The sequence below is a fragment of the Chiloscyllium punctatum genome, chromosome 5 (assembly GCF_047496795.1).
Source record: "Chiloscyllium punctatum isolate Juve2018m chromosome 5, sChiPun1.3, whole genome shotgun sequence".
NCBI lineage: Eukaryota > Metazoa > Chordata > Chondrichthyes > Orectolobiformes > Hemiscylliidae > Chiloscyllium > Chiloscyllium punctatum.
This window is the reverse complement of record NC_092743.1, coordinates 5621889-5645196: the sequence shown is the minus strand read 5'-3', so window position 1 is coordinate 5645196 and position 23308 is coordinate 5621889. Positions and strand designations below refer to the sequence as shown.

Sequence of the window (23308 nt, the reverse complement as noted above, 5' to 3'; positions counted from 1 at the left end):
AGGTGCATAGTTCCTTGAAATTGGAGTCACTGGCAGACAGGGTGGTGAAGGTGTTTGGCACACTTGCCTTTGGTTAGAACATTGAGTATGGGAATTGGGACATCATGTTGCAACTGTACCCTTGTATAATACTGCACATTGAATTAGCTGTGTTTATGTGTTTCTGCTTTATGAAGGAAAGTGCTGGAAACACTTGGCAGCTTAGTCTGCAACTGAGAACTTTAAGATCATTAGAAGTCTTTTGTGATGCAAATCCTCTGAAATCCCTCGCAAAAAAGCAGTCTTTGCAGTTTCATGGTTAATGTTGCCATAATCCATGTGAAGTGGGAACTGTTGGTAATTCTTTTGAACAGTCACATCCCCATGTGACCAGACATAAATGGCAATCAAAGATGATTCTTCCTGCTGAATGGCTGTGTTTAACTGTGATGTAAAAGTTAGATATATGTTTACTGATGGTTTATGAATCATTTGATAAACTTTCTTGTTCCCCCATAGTGAGGGCGTCAGTTATTGGCCAGTAAAGATGGTTCCAGATTGTTGACTTAAGTAACCCTTAAGCAAGTGTCCATCTCACCACACTCTGATTGCTTTTGTTCGCACCACTATTGATGATTGGGCACATTTTTATTCATGATTGGGCATTGATTTCTCATGTGTTGACATTGATAGAACAGACCTTCATGAAGCAAAGACAGAAATTGGTAAAACTCAGCAAGTCTGGCAGCATCTTTGGCAAGAAAGGGGAGCTAACTTTGAGTCCAGTGATTCTTCTTCAGAACTGTTAGCAGCTAGGGAAAACTGGTATTTATGCTCAAGACTAGGTGGGGGAGGGGTGAGGGTGGGCAGAGAGATGAATGAATAGGTGGAGATGGAGCATCAGGAGAAGTATGAAACGGGTAGGTAAACAAGGAGGTATGTACAACAGACCAGAACAGAGAAAAGCTGAATAAAAATGATAATAAGAGCTAAGAGTAGGAAAGAATGGGTGAGCTGCAGTGAAAATAATCCATATAATGTGATAATAGGCCTAGGAGTAGGTGAGAATGGGTGATTTGTGCTAAAAAACTGTCATAACAGGACCGGGTGTGGGGTGGGTAAAAATATGGAAGGATGGAATCAGGCTCTGAAGGTATTGAACTCTGTTGAGTCCTACAGGCTGCAGGATCTCCAATTGGGAAATGAGATGTTGTTCAAGCTTGAGCTGAGGCTAACTGGACCACTGCAGCAGACCTGTGACAGATATGTTGGCATGGGAACACCAGTGGTATGTTGAAGTAGCAGGTACCTGGAGGCATATGATATTATCAGTGTCAGATTTTTGAGATCGGTAACTTCTAATGTTTGGGAGGTGAGGGCTATTTTCCAACACTTAAATCCAACACCTTCACATGAGATTAATACATTTTATATGTGTTGTCATAAAGAAGAATTATTTATAAAAGAAACAAGCAGTCAAGGTTCAAAGAAGATCAAGAACTGTAGAAAAAGGCAAAAGTATGTGGAAGTCTGGATATAAAAGGACAACAATTTGTATTTAGAATAACAGCTGCTTGTGATTACCTAAGAAAATATACACACAATCAAGTAACCTCAGTAAAAGAGGATGAAGTCGAAGTGAATATTTTAGTTGGCTGATGAATGAAGAAAGTCCAAGAAGTTATCTAATCCAAAAATGACACTGATAAAGAGGTACATCACAAAATCCATCTGCTAATTCAGCCGATGGTAAATTGCATATTCAGACTTGACAATCAGAATAACTGAAAAACAGAGGACGCCCCTGCAAAGAAATGACAACAAGATTTCAGCTGGAAAAATCAGAGCACAAAACAAAATGAAGTGCAGCAAAGCAGTAAGACTGGATGACATGCCAGTGGGGGCATGTCATAATGTACAGGTCCTGAACAAGTTACTCAGTTTTGTTATGTAGGAGAGAAACCTCCAAGGCCATGGAGGCAAAACATTTAGATCTAGTATTAGAAGGGAGAGAAAGGCATTCCAGTGCAAACACTACCTGTGAGTTAACTTGCAATCACACATCTTCAAGGCATGGGCCATAGACTGAGTTCAGTTCAGAGTCATGTACTAAAGAAGCACCACATGTGCCATATCTTTTGAGACAAGTGATGGAGCCATATGGGGAAGGTAAGTGCAATGTGAAAGTTGTGTTCATCAAAGTAGAGAAGACCTAGAAGTGAAAACCTAGGGAGAACGTCTGGTGATGTGTTAGAATCCATGGGATTTCTGAGAAATACATCTAACTGTTAAAGGGCAGGTATAGGGAAGCTCAGGCAAGATGAATACTCGGTATCAGGGAGAGTGATTTTTGAGATCAATGTTGGATTTTGCCCAGAATCAGCACTGAGCCTTTTCTCTTCCTGGTGATCATGGACATTCCAACTGAGTAAATTGGAGGCAAGAACTAAGGTCGTTGATCCTTGCAGAAAGCATTGGACCATGTGCTAAGGATGAGGAGAATGTGCCTGAATCTCTGCAAACTGGAGAAAAGCCCTGGAAGATCAAGGTACATAGGACAGGAGGCCCAAAACCCAGTTTATGGACAGTTTGAGAAGAGGATGGGAGTGAAAGTATAAAAATTGAGTGGAGAAAATGAATTTCAAAAAAAGATACTCGTGGGATGTGTGCATTGCAGTCTGGCCAGCATTTACTGCCTGTCCCTAGTTGTCCCTGAGAAGGTAGAGATAATCTACAATAAACAATAGGTGCAGGAGTAGGCCATTCTGCCCTTCGAGCCTGCGTCACCATTCAATATGATCATGGCTGATCATCCTTAATCAGTATCCTGTTCCTGCCTTATCTCTATAACCCTTGATTCCACTATCCTTGAGAGCTCTATTCAACTCTTCAGAATAATACAGCACAGAACAGGCCCTTCGGCCCACGATGTTAAATGTTCTTTCTTAAATGAATCCAGAGACTGTGCCTCCACTGCCCTCTGGGGCAGAGCATTCCACACAGCAACCACTCTCTGGGTGAAGAAATTTCTCTTTATCTCTGTCCTAAATGGTCTACCCCGTATTTTTAAGCTGTGTCTTCTGGTTCGGCACTCACCCATCAGCGGAAACATATTTCCTGCCTTCAGAGTGTCCAATCCTTTAATAATCTTATGCCTCAATCAGATGCCCTCTCAGCCTTCTAAACACAAGGGTATACAAGTCCAGTCACTCCAGTGTTTCAGCGTAAGGTAGTCCCACCATTCCAGGAATTGACCTCGTGAACCTACACTGCACTCCCTCAATAGCCAGAATGTCTTTCCTCAAATTTGGAGACCACACCAGGGCCCTGTACAGCTGCAGAAGAACCTCTTTGCTTCTATACTCAATCCCACTTGTTATGAAGGCCAGCATGCTATTAGCCTTCTTCACTACCTGCTATACCTGCATGCTTACCTTCATTGACTGGTGTACAAGAACACCCAGATCTTTGTACTGCCCCTTTACCTAAATGGATTCAATTTTCCCACTTATCTTTGCTATGTTATACTTTTTCTCTTTTAACTTTATATGTTTCTTAACTTCCCTCATCAGCCACGGCCACCCATGCCGCCTCCTAGGATCGATCTTCCTTTTTTGGAATGAACTTATCCTGCAACTTCTGCATTATACACAGAAATATCCGCCATCGTTCCTCCACTGTCATCCCTGCTAAGGTATTGCACCATTGAACTTTGGCCAGCTCCTCCCTCATAGCTCCATAGTTCCCTTTATTCAACAGAAATATTGTCACTTCTGATTGCACCCTCTCCCTCTCAAATTGCAGATTGAAGCTTATTGTATTGTGGTCACTACTTCCCAATGGCTCCTTCACTTCGAGGTCCCTGATCAATTCTGGTTCATTGCACAATACCAGATCCAGAATTTCCTTCTCCCTGGTCAGCTCCAGCACCAGCTGCTCTAAGAATCCATCTCTGAGACACTCCACAAAATCTCTTTCTTGAGGTCCAATACCGCCATGATTCTCCTAGTCTACCTGCATGTTGAAATCCCCCATAACAACTGTAGTATCATCTTTGCGACAAGCCAATTTCAGGTCCTGATTCAACTTGCATCCGACATCCAGACTACTGTTTGGGGGCCTGTAGATAACTCCCGAGAGGGTCTTTTTACCCTTAGAATTTCTCAGCTCTATCCACACTGACTCTACATCCCCTGATTCTAGGTTCCCCCTGCGCAAGGGACTGAATATCCTCCCTTACCAACATGGCCACCCCACCCCCTCTGCCCATCAGTCTGTCCTTACGATAGCATGTGTAGCCTTGAATATTCATTTCCCAGGCCCTGTCCACTTGAAGCTACGTCTCAGTTATCCCCACAATATCGTATCTGCCAATTTCCAAAAGATCTCAAGCTCCTCCATCTTATTTCTAATACTTCGTGCATTCATGTATAGTATTTTTAATTTGTTACTGCCCTCACCCTTCCCATCAACTCCTATTTCACTCAACCTTACAGCATGATCCCTTTCGGAGTTTTCTGCCTCATTGATACAGTTGTCTTCCTTGACTTCCCTTGTTCTAACTTTCCCTTCAATTTCCTTCTTAAACATCCAGTTTGTCCCCTCCACCCCGCTACTTAGTTTAAACGTAGCTGTATTGCAGTAACAAACCTGCCTGCCAGAATGCTGGTCCCTAACCTATTCAGGTGCAAACCGTCTCTCTTGTATAATTTATGCTTACCACAAAATATACCCCAGTGATCCAAGAATTTAAATCCTTGCTTCCTGCACCAGTTCCCCAGCCACACGTTCAAGTCCATTATCTCCCTGTTTCTGGTCTCACCAGCCCGAGGAACTGGAAGCAAACCGGAGATAACCACCCTGGACATCCTGCTTTTCAGCCTTCTTCCTAGTTCTCCGAAGTCCCACTGTAGTATGCTACCTTGAACTCCTGCAGCCCACATGCTGTAAGGTGATCCACAATGCCCTTGGGGAGGAAATTCCAGGATTTTGACCTAGCGACAGTGAAGGAACGGCGATATATTTCCAAGTTAGGATGATGAGTGGCTTGCCGGGGGTGATGTTCCCATATATTTGCTGCCCTTTCCTCCAAGATCGAAGTGGTGGTGGGCTTGGAAGGTGCTTTCTAAGTACCTTTGGTGAATTTCTGCAATGTATTTTGTAGACAGTAGTAGCAGCAGTGTATAGAGAGCTGGTGAAGGAAACCAGAGTTTAGATCCGAGTGGTGCTGGAAAAACACAGCAGGTCAGGCAGCATCCGAGGAGCAGGAAAATCGACGTCTCAGGCAAAAGCCCTTCATCATTCCTGATGAAGGGCTTTTGCCTGAGACGTCAATTTTCCTGCTCCTCGGATGCTGCCTGACCTGCTGTGCTTTTCCAGCACCTCTCTGATCTAAACTCTGGTTTCCAGCATCTGCAGTCCTCACTTCTGCCCTGAAGGAAATGGATACTTGAGGATGTGGTGCTAACCAAGCAAGCTGCTTTGTCTTGGACGGTGTCAGGCTGTTTGAGTGTTCTTAGCTGAACCTATCTAGGCAAATGGGGAATATTCCATTACACTCCTGACTGCTGTCTTGTAGAGAGTGGATAGGCTTTGAGGAGTCAGGAGGTGAGTTTCTTGCCTCAGTACTTCAAGCTTCTGACCTCCTCTTGTAGCCATTGTTTATGTGGCAAGTCCAGTTGAGTTTCTGGTCAACGGTAACACCATAAAATGTCAAGAAACAGTGATTAGATTGTCACTTATTTAATATGGTCAATGGCTGGTATTTGTGTGGCACGAATGATACTTGCCACTTGTCAGTCTAAGACGAGAGATTGTCCAGATCTTGTTGCATTTGACCATGGACAGCTTTAGCATCAGAAGTGTGGTGAATGGTGCTGAACTTCAATTGCTGGCGAACATCCTCAATTCTGACTTTATGATGGAGGGAAGGTCATTAATGGAAGTAGCTGAAATTGGTTGGATCTAGCACACTACCCTGAGGAACTCCTGCAGAGATGTCCTGGAGCTAAGATGACTGACCTCCTATAACCACAATCATATTCCTACATGCTAGTATGTCTCCAGCCAACAGAGAGTTTGCCCCGATACCTGTTGATTCCAGATTTGCTAGGGCTCCTTGCTGCCACACTGATGTTGTAGTAATTGGCTGGTTTAGATTTGTCCAGCTGTTTGCATACAGGACATACTTGGGCAATTTTACACATTGTAACTGTACTGGAAGAGCTTGGCTAGGGGAGCAGCATGTTCTGGAGCACAACACTTCAATACTGTTGCTGGAATGTTTTCGGTTCCCATAGTCTTTGCAGTATCCAGTGCCTTCAACTCTTTCTTGATATCGTTTGAGTGCATTGAATTGGCTGAAGACTAGTTCCCTCCAGGGACTACTAGCGAAGGCCAGGATGAGGCCACCTGGCACTTCTGGTTGAAAATTGTGAACGCTTCAGCTTTATCTTGTGCACTTGCGTGCTGGGCTCTTCCATCATTGAGGGTGGGGATATTTGTGGAGCAGCATCCTCCAGTGAGTTGTTTAACTGTCCACCACCATTCACTAGATGTGGCAGGACTGCAGAGCTTAGGTCTGATCTGTTGATTGTGGGATTGCTTAGCTCTGTCTATCACTTGCTGCTTATGCAAATAGCCCTGTTTGGTAGCTTCATCAGGTTGACACTTCATTTTCAGATATGCCTGGTGCTGCTCCTGGCATGGCCTCCTGCACTCTCCATTATACTAGGATTGAAATCCTAGTTTGTCGGTAATGGTTGAATGGGAGAGTATGCCAGGTTGTGCTGGAGTACAATTCTGCTTCTATCATGGCCCACAGTCTTGATTTGCTAAATCTGTTCAAAGTCTGTCTCATTTGGCATGGTGATAGTGCCCACAGCACAAATGAAGTACTTTGTCTTCACAAGGTCTATCCAGTGGTCATTAATTGACACTCATGAACAGCAGCATCTGCAGCCAGCAGATTTGGTATGGATGAGGACAAGTACGTTTTTCCCTTTTATTGATTGCCTCACCACCTGCCACAGGCCCAGTCTAACATCTGTGTCCTTTAGGACCCAATCAGCTCAATTGGGCGTGTGGGCGGCACGGTGGCACAGTGGTTAGCACTGCTGCCTCACAGCGCGAGAGATCCGGGTTCAATTCCCACCTCAGGCGACTGTCTGTGTGGAGTTTGCACGTTCTCCCCGTGTCTGCATGGGTTTCCTCCGGGTGCTCCGGTTTCCTCCCACAATCCAAAGATGTGCAGGTCAGGTGAATTGGCCATGCTAAATTGCCCATAGTGTTAGGTAAGGGGTAAATGTAGGGGAATGGGTCTGGGTGGGTTGCTCTTCAGCGGGTCGGTGTGGACTTGTTGGGCCGAAGGGCCTGTTTCCACACTAATGTAATCTAATCTAAAAAAACTCAATCACTAGTGCTGCTGCCGAACTACTCTTAGTGGGCATTGAAATCTCCCACCCAGCGCACATTTTGTGCCTTTGCCACCAAGTATTGTTCAACATGGAGGCTTCATCAGCCAAGGTAGGATGGCATGTGGTAATCAGCAGGTTTTCTTGCTCATGTTTAACCTGAAGCCACGAGACTTCATGGGGTCTGGAGTTAGTGTTGAGGATTCCCAAGGCAATTCTTTCCCGACTGTATTCCACTGTGCTACCACCTCTGCTGAGTCTGTCCTGCTTGTGGGACAGGACATATCCAGCAATGGAAACCTTTTAAGTATGATACGAAAGCGGCAGGCCTGCAGAGATTAGAGTAAATATGACCACGTCAAGCTGTTACTTGACTAATCCGTGAGACAGCTCTCCCAAGTTTAGTGCTCGCCTCCAGATTTTAGTGAGGAGGACTGTGCAGAATTGACAACTGTTTCTGCTGTTGTCTTTTCCTGTGCCTAGGTTGATGTCAGGTGGTCTACCTGATTTCATTTCTTGTGTAACCTCCGCCTTCACGCTACCTTGGAATAAGTTGTGATTGCTGGTCTAGACTCTGGTGATGCATCACAAATGGACTGCATTGCCTAGTTTTGGAGAAATAGTTGTTTTGCCATTCTTGCTTTGGATCAGAGAATGAAAAGTTTGCAGTGAAGATTTTTGATGAATGTGACATTGCTGTTAATGATTGAGTTCCTGGGGATTTGTTTTAAGCCCCACTCACTCTGAGTGAGTTTGTCCGTGTACCCACTGAGCCTTGTTTGTGAGGCTGCTGGGTGTATGGCTGGAGTGAAAAGGAGGTTTGAAATCTTCAGCACTTATGCTGCAAGGATCACTTATATTTTTTAGATCAGTAAAATTGCTTTAAAGTGAATTGGTTCAAATTAAAGGGAGCTTATAGCTTTGCTCTGTAGACCTTTGGACATTGAGACAGTTTGGCACAGTGTCAAGGAAAAACTGGAAATCCTACCTCTTTGGTATATCTGTAATTTGAAACTGACTGATGTTGAATTGCAATCTGAAAATGAACTTGAGACCCATGTCCATTGTCAATACCATATAAATAATACAGAGGATGGAGTGACCATTCTTGTTCATCCACCTTCCTGAGGATATTTGTCCTCGCTGATCTATATTATATTATGATCTGAGCCGATAGAAGTACTGGATATGTCTGATCCCAGAATTGAAACCTGGCTTGATAAACCATATGGCTAATTTTATTTTGAATTGATAAATGTGGTGGTTAGTCGGTGAAATATGGTAGTTATTCACATGAGACTGCATATATTATTTAACGTCAGTATTACAAAGAAGAAAATAACAACCAAGTGAAATGGATGTGAAAGACAACTTAAAACATCTTAATGCAAAAAGCAAAACACTATCCATTACAAAGACTCAAATCCAGAGATGCTGTGCTCCTTTTTCAATTCTTTAAATTTCTACTGAATTGACTTCTTCCAGTTTCCTTACTGTGGGCTATGGAGACAATTTTATGAATCTTTTGTATGTCTGAGAGCCTAAATATTCTCAGGGGAGATGATGGTCTCATGTTAATCTCCAAGGAGAAAAGTCTCAACTTCATTCTATCTTTGTGACTGAAGTTTCTCATTCCTGGAGCCATGTTTTATAAATTCTGAATGTGGATGTCTCATTTTATTAGAATTGAACCACTTAAGAGGTTCAGCGTTCACATTTGTCCTTAGTAGCTTCCTTTCTGACCTGAGGAGGGGATCTTGGGGAATTCCTAGGTATCCTGGCTATTTGCCTTCCTTTCACCCTCCAATTTTCTTAACCTTATGGGTATGACAGAGAAAAGTTTTAGTTTGATGGACGAGTTTATAATTATCAGCCATTTATGCTGTCTACTGGCAGTTGCTACCCTTGGTCTTCAGAAGGGTTCTAATTACAAAAGGTAATGAATTTATAAAATTCTTCTATAAAGAATAATTTTGCTGAGCGCATCATATGTCACGATTTTTTTCTAAAGCCTGTATTTCCACTTGGCAATACCCTCTCAAAGTCCATATAGAATTGTCAGGCTGCTTCCTTTAAATTTCTGAAGTTTCACCTCTGTGCTTGGGTGCTAACTCAGCCTTTTTTACAGCCTTGCAGTCCATAGAAATCTCTGACAGTATGCATCAATTTCACTGGTTTTGTCAGTGTGCTCTGCACTGGTAATGTCTAGGTCTACCCAAACCATTTCATTTGGTCCAGTACTTCTCAATATCTTTATTGGTTTATTTTCTGGATGAAAAGGTTAAGGATATCTCTCACTTTCTCTGTTTTAAAATATTCAGAACTTAGTGATCTAATTCTCTTGACCTGTAGCTGAGAATTTTCTTGCCTGTCCTGAGCCATCACTTCCTCCTATTAGATTCTAAGGAAACATATTCTCTTTGTACTATAGCTGTTGTTTTAGAACATAGAACAATACAGCACAGAACAGTCCCTTCGGCCTACGATGTTGTGCCGAACATTTGTCCTAGCTTAAGCACCTACCCATGTACCTATCCAATTGCCGCTTAAAGGTCACCAATGATTCTGACTCTGCCACTCCCACAGGCAGTGCATTCCATGCCTCCACCACTCTCTGGGTAAAGAACCTACCCCTGACATCCCCCCTATACCTTCCACCCTTCACCTTAAATTTATGTCCCCTTGGAACACACTGTTGTACCCGGGGAAAAAGTCTCTATCTACTCTATCTATTCCCCTGATCATCTTATAAACCTCTATCAAGTCACCCCTCATTCTTCGCCGTTCCAATGAGAAAAGGCCTAGCACTCTCAACCTATCCTCGTACGACCTATTCTCCATTCCAGGCAACATCCTGGTAAATCTCCTCTGCACCCTCTCCAAAGCTTCCACATCTTTCCTAAAGTGAGGCGACCAGAACTGCACACAGTACTCCAAATGTGGCCTTACCAAGGTCCTGTACAGCTGCAACATCACCTCACAACTCTTGAATTAAATCCCTCTGCTAATGAACACTAATACACCATAGGCCTTCTTACAAGCTCTTTCCACCTGAGTGGCAAATTTCAAAGAGCTATGAACATAGACCCCAAGATCCCTCTGCTCCTCCACCTTACTAAGAACCCTACCGTTAACCCTGTATTCCGCATTCTTATTTGTCCTTCCAAATACTCATTTTTAATACCCATTTCTTTTCCAGAAGCCCCTTTTCGGAAGATTCCTTAAGCTTTCCTACTATGCAGTTGGTGTACCATAGAAGCACACAGAACAGGAACAGAAGTAGTCCATTCAGTGTTCAGCCCTGCTTTGCATTCAATATGAACATGAGTTATAATCCTATTCAGTGCCCTGTTCCCACTTTCACCCATGCCCTTTGATCCTTTTAATCCTAAAAACTGTATCTAACTCCTTTCTTGTAAGTATTTAATGTTTTAGCCTTAACCGTTTTCTGTGGCAGAGAATTCCACAGGCTCCCTACTCTCTGGGTGAAGACATTTCTCCTCCTCTCAGTCCTTGATAGCTACCTGTATCCTTGGAATGTGACCCCTGGTTCTGGACTCCCCAGTCATTCAGAACATCCTTCCTGAATTCATCCTATCTAGTCCTGTTAGAATTTTATAGGTTTCTATGATCCTTCCTCATTCTTCTAAATACCAGTGAATTTTTTCTTCCAGAACTTGTTCTGAAGAAGGGTCACTGGACCTGAAATGTTAACTCTGATTTCTCTGCACAGATGTTGTCAGACTGCGGAGATTTTCCAGCAACTTCTGTTTCTAATTTTCAGAACCACCAGCTTTTTAGGTTTTTATCATTCTTCATATGAGTTCTTCAGGTATCAGTCTGGTCAGTCAGTCCCATTCCAGCCATTAGCTCTGTTAAAACAATCTTATTGCAATGTGTGTAGGTTACTTTCTTTAAATTTCTTTTTAGAATCTTTTCTATTTCTTTGGTGTCCTTCAGGTTTTCTGCTTCAATTTTCTTGTGGTTCCCATATGACCAGTTCCCCATTTCACCTGTCTGTGTGAGGTATCATAGATATTTGCCAGAACATCTGCTTCTTGGAACTTTGATACCTGATGCTCATAAGTTTTAAGGTTTGCTGTGATGCTATTTTTGAATTCTTGCATGATTTCCCTTGTATTCTCAATATATTTCTCTAACTTCAATGATTGAAACTACTGATCATACAGCATTTTTTCTTTTGCAAATTTTACAAATGTCCAATTAGTTTCCTTTCCTGAGTGCTAAATTTTAATTGATAAGCTTCAGAGACAAGCTCATATGTATTAAATATTCTTTTCAAAATAGTTTCCTAATCAGCAGATTGTTTTTCTCAAAAACTGATATACACATACATAATATGTATCTATAAAAATACTCTAACATTGAAATCCAGACCCTTGGGCACTTTGTCTGCCCAGCTACCTTTCAAATGAGGTGAAATACCTTCCAACTCCATCCTTCAAATTTAGGAACTAAATGTCAATTTCTAGTTAAATCAAATCCTTTGTTCAAACCTGAATGTCATCTGAGCTATTGCCTATTTATTTCTTTAGTCTAAGCTTGCCTTCTGGTCACATTACATTGTCCGATATCTTTATCTCTTTGGAGTTCAATTTCTCTGACTTTCTTTCTCCTCTCTTGCCTTTCAAGTTTTTTGATTTCTAATTCTCTTTTCCTTTTCTGCTCCATTTCCTTCCTTTCTCCTCCTTTTCTTCCAATTCAAGTTATTTCAATTTGCCCTTCTGTTCAAGTATTTTAAACTTTCAAACCTTTTCAATTTGCTTTTCAGTTTTATCTAAACCTTAGCAGTTCTAGCAATGACACATCAAACCTGGGGTTCCTTCTCTCCTCTTAGCCAAAATAGCTTTATCATTACTTGAAGCATCTAATCCTAATGATATTTTGTTCTTATTTCTATCCTTCCTTTATCTGCTCTGTCTTTTTAACTTCAGTCAAAGATTTCAAATATTTTCTCTTCTGCTTGCAATCTTAACAACATTTAGCGTCATTTTGAAAGTCCAACCTGTGCAATAAACTTCATCCCAACACTATTTTTTATATCCAGAACCACCATGTATCTTTTTTCTTAAAAAAAACACAAATCCCTCAAATTCAATGAATTCTTATCCCGCCAAGAGCCCCTCAGTTGGTTATAATCCCAAGTGATGGTACCATTGAACAAGTCATGCTTGAATTGCTTGAGTCTTTAATTTTTTTCACAAATTAATGTTGTGCTTAGTCACAGCTGCTTATTAGTACAAGGCTAAAGGTGTTCTTTAACAACAGAACACATGTTTATTCCACAAAAAGAGAAAAATATGGACTAAACAATATAGATATCAAAAACAATTTAACAAGAGCTTAACACAATCAGAAAAACAAAGTTTTATGTATAAAAAGGTGACAGTAAAGTAATAAAATATTATCCATGAGGCAGAGAGGGAGCATTTGCAGTTCAATACAAAGAAGTGTGACATGATGCATTTTGGTGGAACAGACCATACAAAATATGGTGCAGGATCAGAGGGATGTTGGTGTATCTGTGCATATATCATAAAAGATGCCGGGACAGGTGAAGAAAGCATTTATTGAAGCATACAGTATCTCAGGCTTAGAATGGATCCAAAATACAAGAGCCAGGAGGTTATTCTAAACATGTATTAAACAGTTGTTAAACTTCAGATGGTGTATTGTAAAGTTCTGGACAACAGGATCATAGGACACAGAATTTATAGTAAAAATCAAAGTGTCATACAACTGATGCAGGTGCAACCCCATTCAAGTGATTAAAGACTTACCAGCAATTTAGGTTTGTTCAATACATTGCATCAGTTGTATGATACCTTGCTCTTTTACTATAAAGTCTGTGCCCTGCGATCCTGCCACACTAGTTACCTGATGGAAGGAGCAGTGCTCTGAAAACTTGTACTTTCAAATAAACCTATTGGATTCTAACTTGATGTTGTGCCATTATTAAAGATATAATGTGGTTACACGAAAGGGAAATTATATTTAACAAACACATTGAAATTATTTTTAAAAGTACCATCTCTTAGTTAAGGGGACTGGTCGCTGTTACACACTTCAGTGCTCCAGAAGGCAATTGATAAGGTGCCACACAAAAGGTTTTTGCAGAAAATAAAGACTCATGGTTTAGGAAATAATATATTGGTACAGATAGAAAATTGGCTGGTTAACAGGCAGGAGAGAGTTGGCGTAAATGGTTCTTTTTCAGGTTGGTGAGCCGTAATGTGTGGGAGAATGTAGAACTAAGGATCACTGTTTAAAAATAAGGGGATGCCCTTTTAATAAGATGAGGAAAATAATTGACTGGAGTCTTTGAAAATCTCTTCCTCAATAGGTGAAGTCTTTGAATATTTTTAGGTCAGAGATGGATAGATGCTTGGTAAACGTGGGAGTGAAAGGTTATCTGGGGTAGGTAGGAATATGATATAATCAGATCAGCCACAAATATAAATGGTGGAGCAGGGAAATGGCCTACTCCTACTCCTCATTTATATCTTTATATGTGTTTATGTAAAAATAATGATAAATAACAATTATGCCTATGAGACATATTGGTTAAGAACCAGGCTGAATATGGAAGGCTCAGTGAGATGCTCAAAAAGCAAATTAGTTGCCAAAAGATTGGCAAATGATGTTAAATGGAATCCCAAAGACTTGCAGGTCTATAAATAATAGAACAGTGGTAAAATGAGAAGTGCAACCATTAGGAACCAAAAGGGGGATTTACACATGGAGGTAGTGGGTGGGCATGGGTATGCTATTAAACTATTACATGAATACTTCATCCAGACTGAAAATGCTACCCAGGTCATGGTGAAAGAAGAGCAAATTAATTTAAAATTGATGTGGTGGTATTGGATTGGCTGTGTACTTAAAGTTGACAAGATACCAGGACGAGATAAACAGCATTCAAGGATACTGAGGGAAGTGAGCATGGAAATTATAGGGCATGTGTTATTGTTTTTTAGTCTTCCTTAGACTCCAAGGTGGTGCCAGACGATTGGTTAATTGCAAATGTTAGACACTTGTTGAAAAAAGATGCAAGGATAAGTCAAGCAACAGCAGACCAGTAAGTTTAATCTCAGTGGCTGAGAAGCTTCTAGAAGTAACAATTGAGGACAAAATTGATAGTCACACAAAAAAGTGCAGATTAATTAAGGAAAGCCAGCATGGATTTCTTCATGGAAAAGTTTAACTCCGTTTATCTACAGATTAATTTCCATCTTGGATGGAGATGTGAGTGTTGCTGGGTAGGTCATAATTTGTTCCCTGTCCCTAATGCAGTTGAGAAGATGGTGGTAAATCACTGCTTGAACTGCTGCAGTTATGTAGTATATATGCATCTATATTGTGATTCGAAAGGGAGTTCTACGATTTTGATTCAATGGCACTGAAGGAATGATGGTATTGTTCCAAGTGGAGATGGTGAGTGGCCTGGAGGGTAACTTGCACGTAGAGGTGAGGAGTGTCAGATCAGCCATAATCCTACTAAATGACAAAGCAGCCTTGAGGGGCTGATTGGCTTACTCCTATTGCTATGTCTTTTGGACTTGTGGTCTTTGGGTTGTTCTTATCCTTCAGAGGTGCTGTGGAGGAGGCCATGGTGAGCTACTGCAGTCTGTCTTTTATGTCAGTGCCAGAGGGAATCAGAGTTCAAGATGGCAAATGGAACTGATCAAGTGGGTTGTTTTGTCCTTGAAGGTGTTGAGCTGCATCCATTGGAAACAAGTGAATGAAAACAAAATGCTGAAGATTCTGAAAAGCTGAAAGAAACACAGAATTTTGAATAAACTTTAATAGATCTGGCTGGAGAAAGAAACAGAGTTACTTTTTCAAGTCCAGCATGACTCTTCAGAGGTGGATGGTTTGGGATGGTGAACAAATACTAATCAAATTAACTGTTTTGACCTGCATGGTGTCAAGGTTCTTGCGTTATTCCACATTTGTGGTAGTGTTGAGGGATGGGCATGGTGGTGGTAGGAGGAGAGTGTGTGTGGGCTAGAGTGTCTGGAGGGAGGGAAGTGAAGAGGTGGTGGGTATAGAGAGAGAGAGAGAATATGTTTGGATCCAGGTCTGGTCTGGCAAAGGAATCTTGGCTACAATACAGCAGATGGAAGTGGTGGATTTGGCAGTGTGAGGTACATATGGAATCTTTAGAAACTTACTCAGAAGTTCGATGACATATTTAATAATCTATAGTTCCCTGTGTATTAATTTTCTTAATTTCATTGGAACCATCCAAGTGCTTCACTTTAAATGGAGTGTTTCAGTAGGTTTCAGGTATAGGTGAATTGCTTAGCAGAATCTTAATTTCTCAGGCAGTTCCTTTGGTATACACTAAAATGGGGGAATCTGCAGGGTCCCCATGTGCAACTCCCAACCACACTCAACAAATGACTACCTCACGTCTGGAAAATGCACTGTGTTTGTATATGTGCTTGTGTAACAAGCCTGTTGCAAAGCAAAACTTCACATCCCTAATAATTAATTGAAAGACAAATTAGATTTTCAGAAATTAAAACTTTGGTTTACTATATGCCTAATTTAAGACCTGATGTAAGTGCTGTAAAGATAGCGTTTGGTGATTTAAAACACTCTGTAACTGTTTTTCCTGTAGTATTTTGTGTTCTTTGTTATCTTGTATTTATGTTGTATCTTTTTTGACTTCAGAATGTTGTGAAGTGCTTTACAGTCAGTTGGTATTTCTGAAATACAATCATTGTCCTAATGAAATACAGCAGCCATTTTGTGCCCAGCTAGCTCTCACACATACCAAGATACAAATGATCAGATAATCTTTCTGTGATCTTAGTTGGGAGATGAGCTGTAGCCAGAATACCAGAGGTAAACTTCCCTACTCTTCCACGAATAGTGCAGTGGGCTCTTTTTGCTTTCAGCTGAGATTGGTTCAGGGAGCTCATTTGGCATAAAAATTGAAAGATCTGTGGATGCTGTAAATCAGAAACAAAAACTGAAGTTGCTGGAAAATCTCAGCAGATCTGGCAAAATCAGAGTTAAAGTTTCGGGGCTGGTGACCCTTCCTCCAAACACTTAACTCTTAGCGATAAACTCCAGGTTGGAGTCCCACTCCAGGACTTGATGACTAGGTGGATGTATTCATAAAATAGGCAATTAGATTGAATATCAACCTTAAAATTCTTATATTATGCCTATGGCACGTGTAAGCAGAGGAACCCATGGTCAGTTGTGCTTGGTTTGGAGAAGTGCCCCTCAAGCTAGAAACCCTTGTGACACACTAGACAGGAAAATGCAGATGTGTTGCAACATGCACCACGAGGCATAAAAGGACAAAACAATTTGATTGTGGTTTTATTGTGTGACTTCCAGAATGGTAAATGGTCAGTGCAATGTCTGTGACCTTTTCTTATTACAGTGGTTATGTTTTGAGCAAAAGTTGTTGTGGTATCCTCATTCTTCGTCCTCCTCGTCCACCTCCTCCTCCTCGTCCACCTCCTCCTCCTCGTCCACCTCCTCCTCCTCGTCCACCTCCTCCTCCTCGTCCACCTCCTCCTCCTCGTCCACCTCCTCCTCCTCGTCCACCTCCTCCTCCTCGTCCACCTCCTCCTCCTCCTCCTCGTCCACCTCCACCCACTGTTCCCCCCTGTTATGTTCACTAGGATTCTGGTACATGAGTAACATATTGGAGAAGTGTGATACAAATAGATATTGAATAATGGCCTAGATCAATATATAATTGTTATGATGAAATATATTCTGTGCAAACAACTAATTACAATTTATAAATAAATTTAGGAGACCATTATTGATTAAATAATTACAAATTCAGCTGGTCTTTTGTACACTAACCAGAGGAGCTAACAGGTTCTGAGAAGAGTATATTGATCAACGATTAAATCTAAAAGATTCTGTTTCTTTCTCCCTTTAGAACAAGCTTGCCAGCTCCAATGTTTTCTAGAAATGATTTTAGTATATGGAGTATATTGCGTAAATGCATTGGAATGGTGAGTAAATTTGTTGCTCGACACTTATTTAGTTTTTTGATCGTGGAACTAAATTCCATTACGTGAGAGGGAGGGAAAATATCGCTTGAAACATGCTCACTTTACTAATAGATTTTCACTGTTGCACTGTCTTCTTGGTGGTAGAACTGTCTCCACTCTGGAATGTGCCAATTAGTTATGGAATAGGAGCAGGAGTAGGGCACTCAGCTCCTTGAGCCTGCTCATTAACAACATGGGTGAACTGATGACTCCAAATTCTGCCCACCTCGATAACGTTTCAACACCGTGCTCACCAAGAATCTATTTATCCCTGCCATAAAAATATTCAAGTACCTACTTCTGAGGAGTAATGTTCCAAAGACTGTTGGTTTTATGTGATATGCAGTTCTGTTTCTCCTTTCTTCATTCTTTCAAAAGTGTGAGCATTACTGGCAGTCGAAAGGAAGGTTATTAGTGAATCAGGTGAGTTTTAATGACAGTGGAGGATGATCTCACAATAAGGACCATGAGATGAGCTTTATTTTCCAGATTGATGCAATTTTAATTGCACCCACTGCCATAGTGGAATTTAAGCCCATGTCCCCAAACATTGGACTGGGCTTCTGGATTATTAATCCAATTATTTGATCGTTGCATCATCACCCTTTTTCACTGTAGCCATTTCAACTGTTACTGGTGTGCATTAAAAAGTTGTTACTTTTACATTTTTCTCAATACCACCTTATTTAGTCTTGCTGGTAAATGTGAGATGCTTGTGTAGCTGTCAATTTGAAAATAAACTGATTGTAAACTAAATGTAAACTCTTCCTGAGTCATTACCAGCACAACCAAACCCACTACAGTTGACTACATTTTTGTCAGGTTGATTCACTGATTTTTGTGATTTAAAAAAAATTCATTTGTGAGATGTGTGGGGTGCTGGCTGACGATTTATTGCCTGTTCCTAGTTGTCCTTGATAAGATGGTGGTGAGCTGCCTCATTGAACTGCTGCAATCCACATGTTTTGGATCCACAATGCAATTCCCTCACAAACAGCAGGATTTTGACCTAGCAATGCTGAAGGAACAGTGATATATTTCCAAGTCAGGATGGCAACGATAAAATAATCGTTGAATCTAGATTGTGGTGCAATTAGGACTAACTAATTAAGTATGCATTGGTGGTGGAGGGAATGGATGTTTGTGAATTGGTGCTAATCAAGCGAGTAGCTTTGTCCTGGATGGTGCCTTGAGTGTTGGAGCTGCACCCATCCAGTCAAGTGACAAGTATTCCATCACACACCTGACTTGTGCCTTGTAGAAGGTGGACAGGCTTGGTGGAGTCAAGAGGTGAGTTACTCATAGTTTTTCTAGCCTCCAACTTGTCCTTAGATTAAATTCCCCTATGCTGTAGAAACAGGCCCTTTGGTCCAACAAGCCCACACCAACCCTCCAAAGGGTAACCCACCCAGACCCATTTCCCTCTGCCCAATGCATCTAACACTATGGGCAATTTAGTATGGCCAATTCACCAGACTGTAGGAGGAAACCAGAGCACCCAGAGGAAACCCACGCAGACACAGGGAGAATGTGCAAACTCCACACAGACAGTCAGCCGAGGCTGGAATCGAACCCGGGTCCCTGGCGCTTTGGCAGCAGTGCTAACCACTGAACCACTGTGCCACTTTTGTAGTCATTGTGTTTATGTGGTGGGTCCAGTTGACTTGTAGTCAATGGTACCGTAAAGGATGTTGAAAGTAGTGGATTTCAGTGATTCTAGCACCATTCAATGTCAGAGGATAGTGGTTAGATGGTTCCTTATTGCTGATGGTCATAGACTGCCATATTTGTGGCACAAATGTTGCTTGTCTCTTAGCCCAAGCCTGGATTTTGTCCAAGTCTTGCTGCTTTTGGACATGGGTTACTATGGTATCTGAGGACTTGCGAATGGTGTTGAACATTGTGCAATCATCTGCAAATATCCCCACTTCTGACCTTATAATGGAGGGAAGGTCAGTGATGAAGCAGCTGAAGATGGTTGGGCCTAGGACACTATCCTGAGGAACTCCTGCTGAGATGTCTTGGAGTTGAGATGACTGACCTTCAACAACCGCAATCATCTTCCCATACACCAGGCATGACACCAACCAGTGAAGAGTTTGCTCCCTGATACTTACTGATTCCAGTTTTACTAGGGAACCTTGATGCCACACTCAATTGAATGGAGGCTTGATGTCAAGGGCTGACACACTCTTCACTTGATAACTGAAGATGTCCTGCTCACTTTGTCTTCTCACCTTGAATGGATATGTAACAAGCTTAGTGAATGAGAACCAATTGACCAAAGCAGTTTGTTATCTATAAGGATCTCTAATAATCAGAGCAGTCAGGTATTTAACCCCTCATAAGCAAACCACAAAATCATGATCACCACAAATCTAGTGACAGCCCCTAAATATATTTCTGGTATTGTCTGAGAGGAATTCACGTCAACCTGTGCAGATCTTTAGCAACTGAGGTCCTTTGGAACATCTGCCACCTTTCCCAACAGGGGTCATGAGGCTAGTTGTCGTTTTCGTTCTCCGTTCCAAGCATCTGGAAACTTGATTTCCAACCATTCTTCATTTCACTCCACATCTCCCCCCAACCGAAAACAAGAATGCTGTGTGTCTATCTGCTAACGTGTGGATGTTTCCCATCCACCGTAAAACTCCTGTGGATGTTGAGATTTATTTTTTTCATGCTGTATATAAAAACTTTCAGTCTTTTATCAATACTGCTGCAGGGAATTGAACCACATGTGGAGCAGTTGATTGCACTTTTTGACTTATTCATTTGTTCATAACAGTGCTAATCACAGAGTACTAGTAAAAGTTACTGCATTGACATCTGTATGTTCTTTATTCCAGGAGCTATCTAAGATTGCTATGCCTGTTATTTTTAATGAGCCACTTAGCTTTCTCCAGAGACTTACAGAATACATGGAACACACATATCTCATCCATGAAGCTATTAGCTCCCGTAATTCATTGGAGCGAATGCAGGTACAGTGTAATCATTGCTTCTTACAGTTATCTATTTGAATCAAGATTGTGTTGCAATTAGGACTAACTAATTAAGTATGCACTGTAAGGAAGAAACCTTTCTATTAGAAAAACTAGAATGCTGCTTAGTAAACACTGGAATTATTTGCCTAAACACACTGTCTCTATATCTCTCCTCCTTTCTTTTAAACCCCTCTCTACCTGTACTGATAGCCCATTATGTGGCTTGGTGACCTATTTTGTTTGACAGCTCCTCTGTCGATCACCTATATCGTTGTAAGATATTGTAGCGAACCACTTAGCTATTTTTCTTTTCCTTTCGTCCTCACGTCTCCTTGTCTATAATGTGTGAACGTGCATGCTCGTAGCAGTAACTAATGATGCTTTCAGCCTGCTCTGTCATTTGATAAAATCTCAATTCCTCTGCCTTCCCTGATACATGTTGAACCCCTATCTCTCCCTTAAAAATATTGAATGCTTTTGATTCCATACATCTCTGGAGAATGGAAACTCATAGACCCTCTTCTCTTTGTGAGAAACAGTTTCTCCTTGTCTGTCCTGAATGGGAGAACCCCTTTTTTTAAACTGTCCCTAGTTCCAGTCTGTCCCACTGTCCTTGAAATCCTTTCAGTATCTCGTGTCAAGTCATAGGGAAGGACAGCATGGAAACAGACCCTTTGGTCCAACTCTTCAGTGCTGACCAGATATCCTAACCTAATCTAGTCTCAATTGAGAGCACTTGGCCCATATTCCCCTAAATCCGTCTTATTCAAATACCCATTCAGGTGCCTTTTAAATGTTGTAATTTTACCAGCCTCCACCACTTCCACTGGCAGCTCATTCCATGCACCACCCTCTGCGTGAAAAAGTTGCCCCTTAGGTCCCTTTTATATATTTCCCTCTCACCCTAAACCTCTGCCCTCCAGTTTTGGACTCCCCACTCCAGGGAAAAGACTTTGTCTATTTATCCTATCCATGCCCCTCATGATTGTATAAACCTCTCTATAAGGTCACTCCTCAGCCTCCGACACTCCAGGGAAAATGACCACAGCCTGTTCAGCCTCCCCCTGTAGCTCAAATCCTCCAACCCTGGCAACATCCTTGTAAATCTTTTCTGAACCCTTTCAAGTTTCACCACACCCTTCCAATTGGAAGGAGACCAGAATTGCACGCAGTATTCCAAAAGTGGCCTAACCAATGTTCTGTACAGCCACAACATGATTTCCCAACTCCTTCACTCAATACTCTGACCAATAAAGGAAAGCATACCAAATGCCTTCTTCACTATCCTATCTACCTGCGACTCCACTTTCAAGGAGCTATGAACCTGCACTCCAAGGTCTCTTTGTTCAGTAACACTCCCTAGGACCTTACCTTTAAGTGTATAAGTCCTGCTAACATTTGCTTTTCCAAAATGCAGCACCTTAAATTTATTTAAATTAAACTCCATCTGCCAGTTCTCAGTCCATTGGCCCATCTGATTAAGATCCCATTGTACTCTGAGGTAACCTTCTTCGCTGTCCACTACACCTCCAATTTTGGTGTCATCTGCAAACTTACTAACTCTTATGTTCACATCCAAATCATTTGTATAAATGATGAAAAATAGTGGACCCAGCACAGATCTTTGTGGCACTCCACTGGTCACAGGCTTCCAGTCTGAAAATCAACCCTCTACTGCCACGCTTTGGCTTCGACCTTCGAGCCAGCTCTGTATCCAAATGGCTAGTTCTCCCTGTATTCCATGAGACCTAACCTTCCTAACCAATCTCCCATAGGGAACCTTGTCACACGCCTTACTGAAGTCCATTTAGATCATGTCCATTGCTCTGTCCTCCTCAATCCTCTTTGTTATTACTTCCAAAAAACTCAATCAAGTTCGTGAGACATGATTTCCCATGCACAAGGCCATGCTGACTATCCCTAATCAGTCCTTGCCCTTTCCAAATACATGTAAATCCTGTCCCTCAGGATTCCCTCCAATAACTTGCCCACCACCGACGTCCGGCTCACCGATCTATAGTTCCCTGGCTTGTGCTTACCAACTTTCTTCAATAGTGACACCACATTAGCCAATCTCCAGTCTTCCAGCACCTCACCTGTGACTATTGATGATACAAATATCTCAGTAAGAGGCCCAGTAATCACTTCCCGAGCTTCTCACAGAGTTCTAGGATACACCTGATTAGATCTTGGAGACTTATTCGCTTTTATGCATTTCAAGACATCCAGCACCACCACCTCTGTAATATGGACATTTTTCAAGATGACACCATCTATTTCCCTGCGTTCTGTCTCTTCTATTCCTTCTCCACAGTAAACACTGATGCAAAATACTCGTTTAGAATATCCCCATCTCCTGCAGCTCCGCACAAAGTGTGCCTTGCTGATATTTGAGGGGCCCTATTCTCTCCCTAGTTACCCTTTTGTCCTTTAATGTATTTATAAAATCCCTTTGGATTATCCTTAACTCTATTTGCCAAAGCTATCTCATGTCCCCTTTTTGCCCTCCTGATTTCTCTCTTAAGTATATTCCTACTGCCTTTATACTCTTCTAAGGATTCACTCAATCTCTCCTGTCTGTACCTGACATATGCTTCCTTATTTTTCTTAGTTAAAATCTCTTTTCTTTAATCATCCAGCATTCCCTACACCCTATACTGTCTCTGGACTCTCATGATCTCAATTTTAAAGGCTTCCCATTTTTCAGCTGTACCTTTACTGGCAAACATCTGCCCTCAATCAGCGTTTGAAATTCCTTGCCAAATACCGTGAAAATTGGCCTTTCTCCAATTTAGAACTTCAACCTTTAGATCCGATCTATCTTTTTCGATCACTACTTTATAACTAATAGAATTATGGTTGATGGCCCCAAGTGCTC

At 41.6% G+C, this 23308-nt stretch overlaps 1 protein-coding gene across 6 annotated transcripts in view; it reads left to right on the top strand.

The window, feature by feature from the left end:
* Window positions 1-23308, top strand: part of osbpl1a (oxysterol binding protein-like 1A) — a 204730-nt gene that overhangs the window by 141045 nt on the left and 40377 nt on the right. For all 6 annotated transcript variants that reach the window (XM_072569698.1, XM_072569693.1, XM_072569696.1 and 3 more), the window contains exons 18-19: window positions 17329-17404; window positions 20293-20427. In XM_072569698.1, the coding sequence (XP_072425799.1) occupies window positions 17329-17404; window positions 20293-20427 (211 nt within the window). The remainder of the gene's footprint in view (window positions 1-17328; window positions 17405-20292; window positions 20428-23308) is intronic.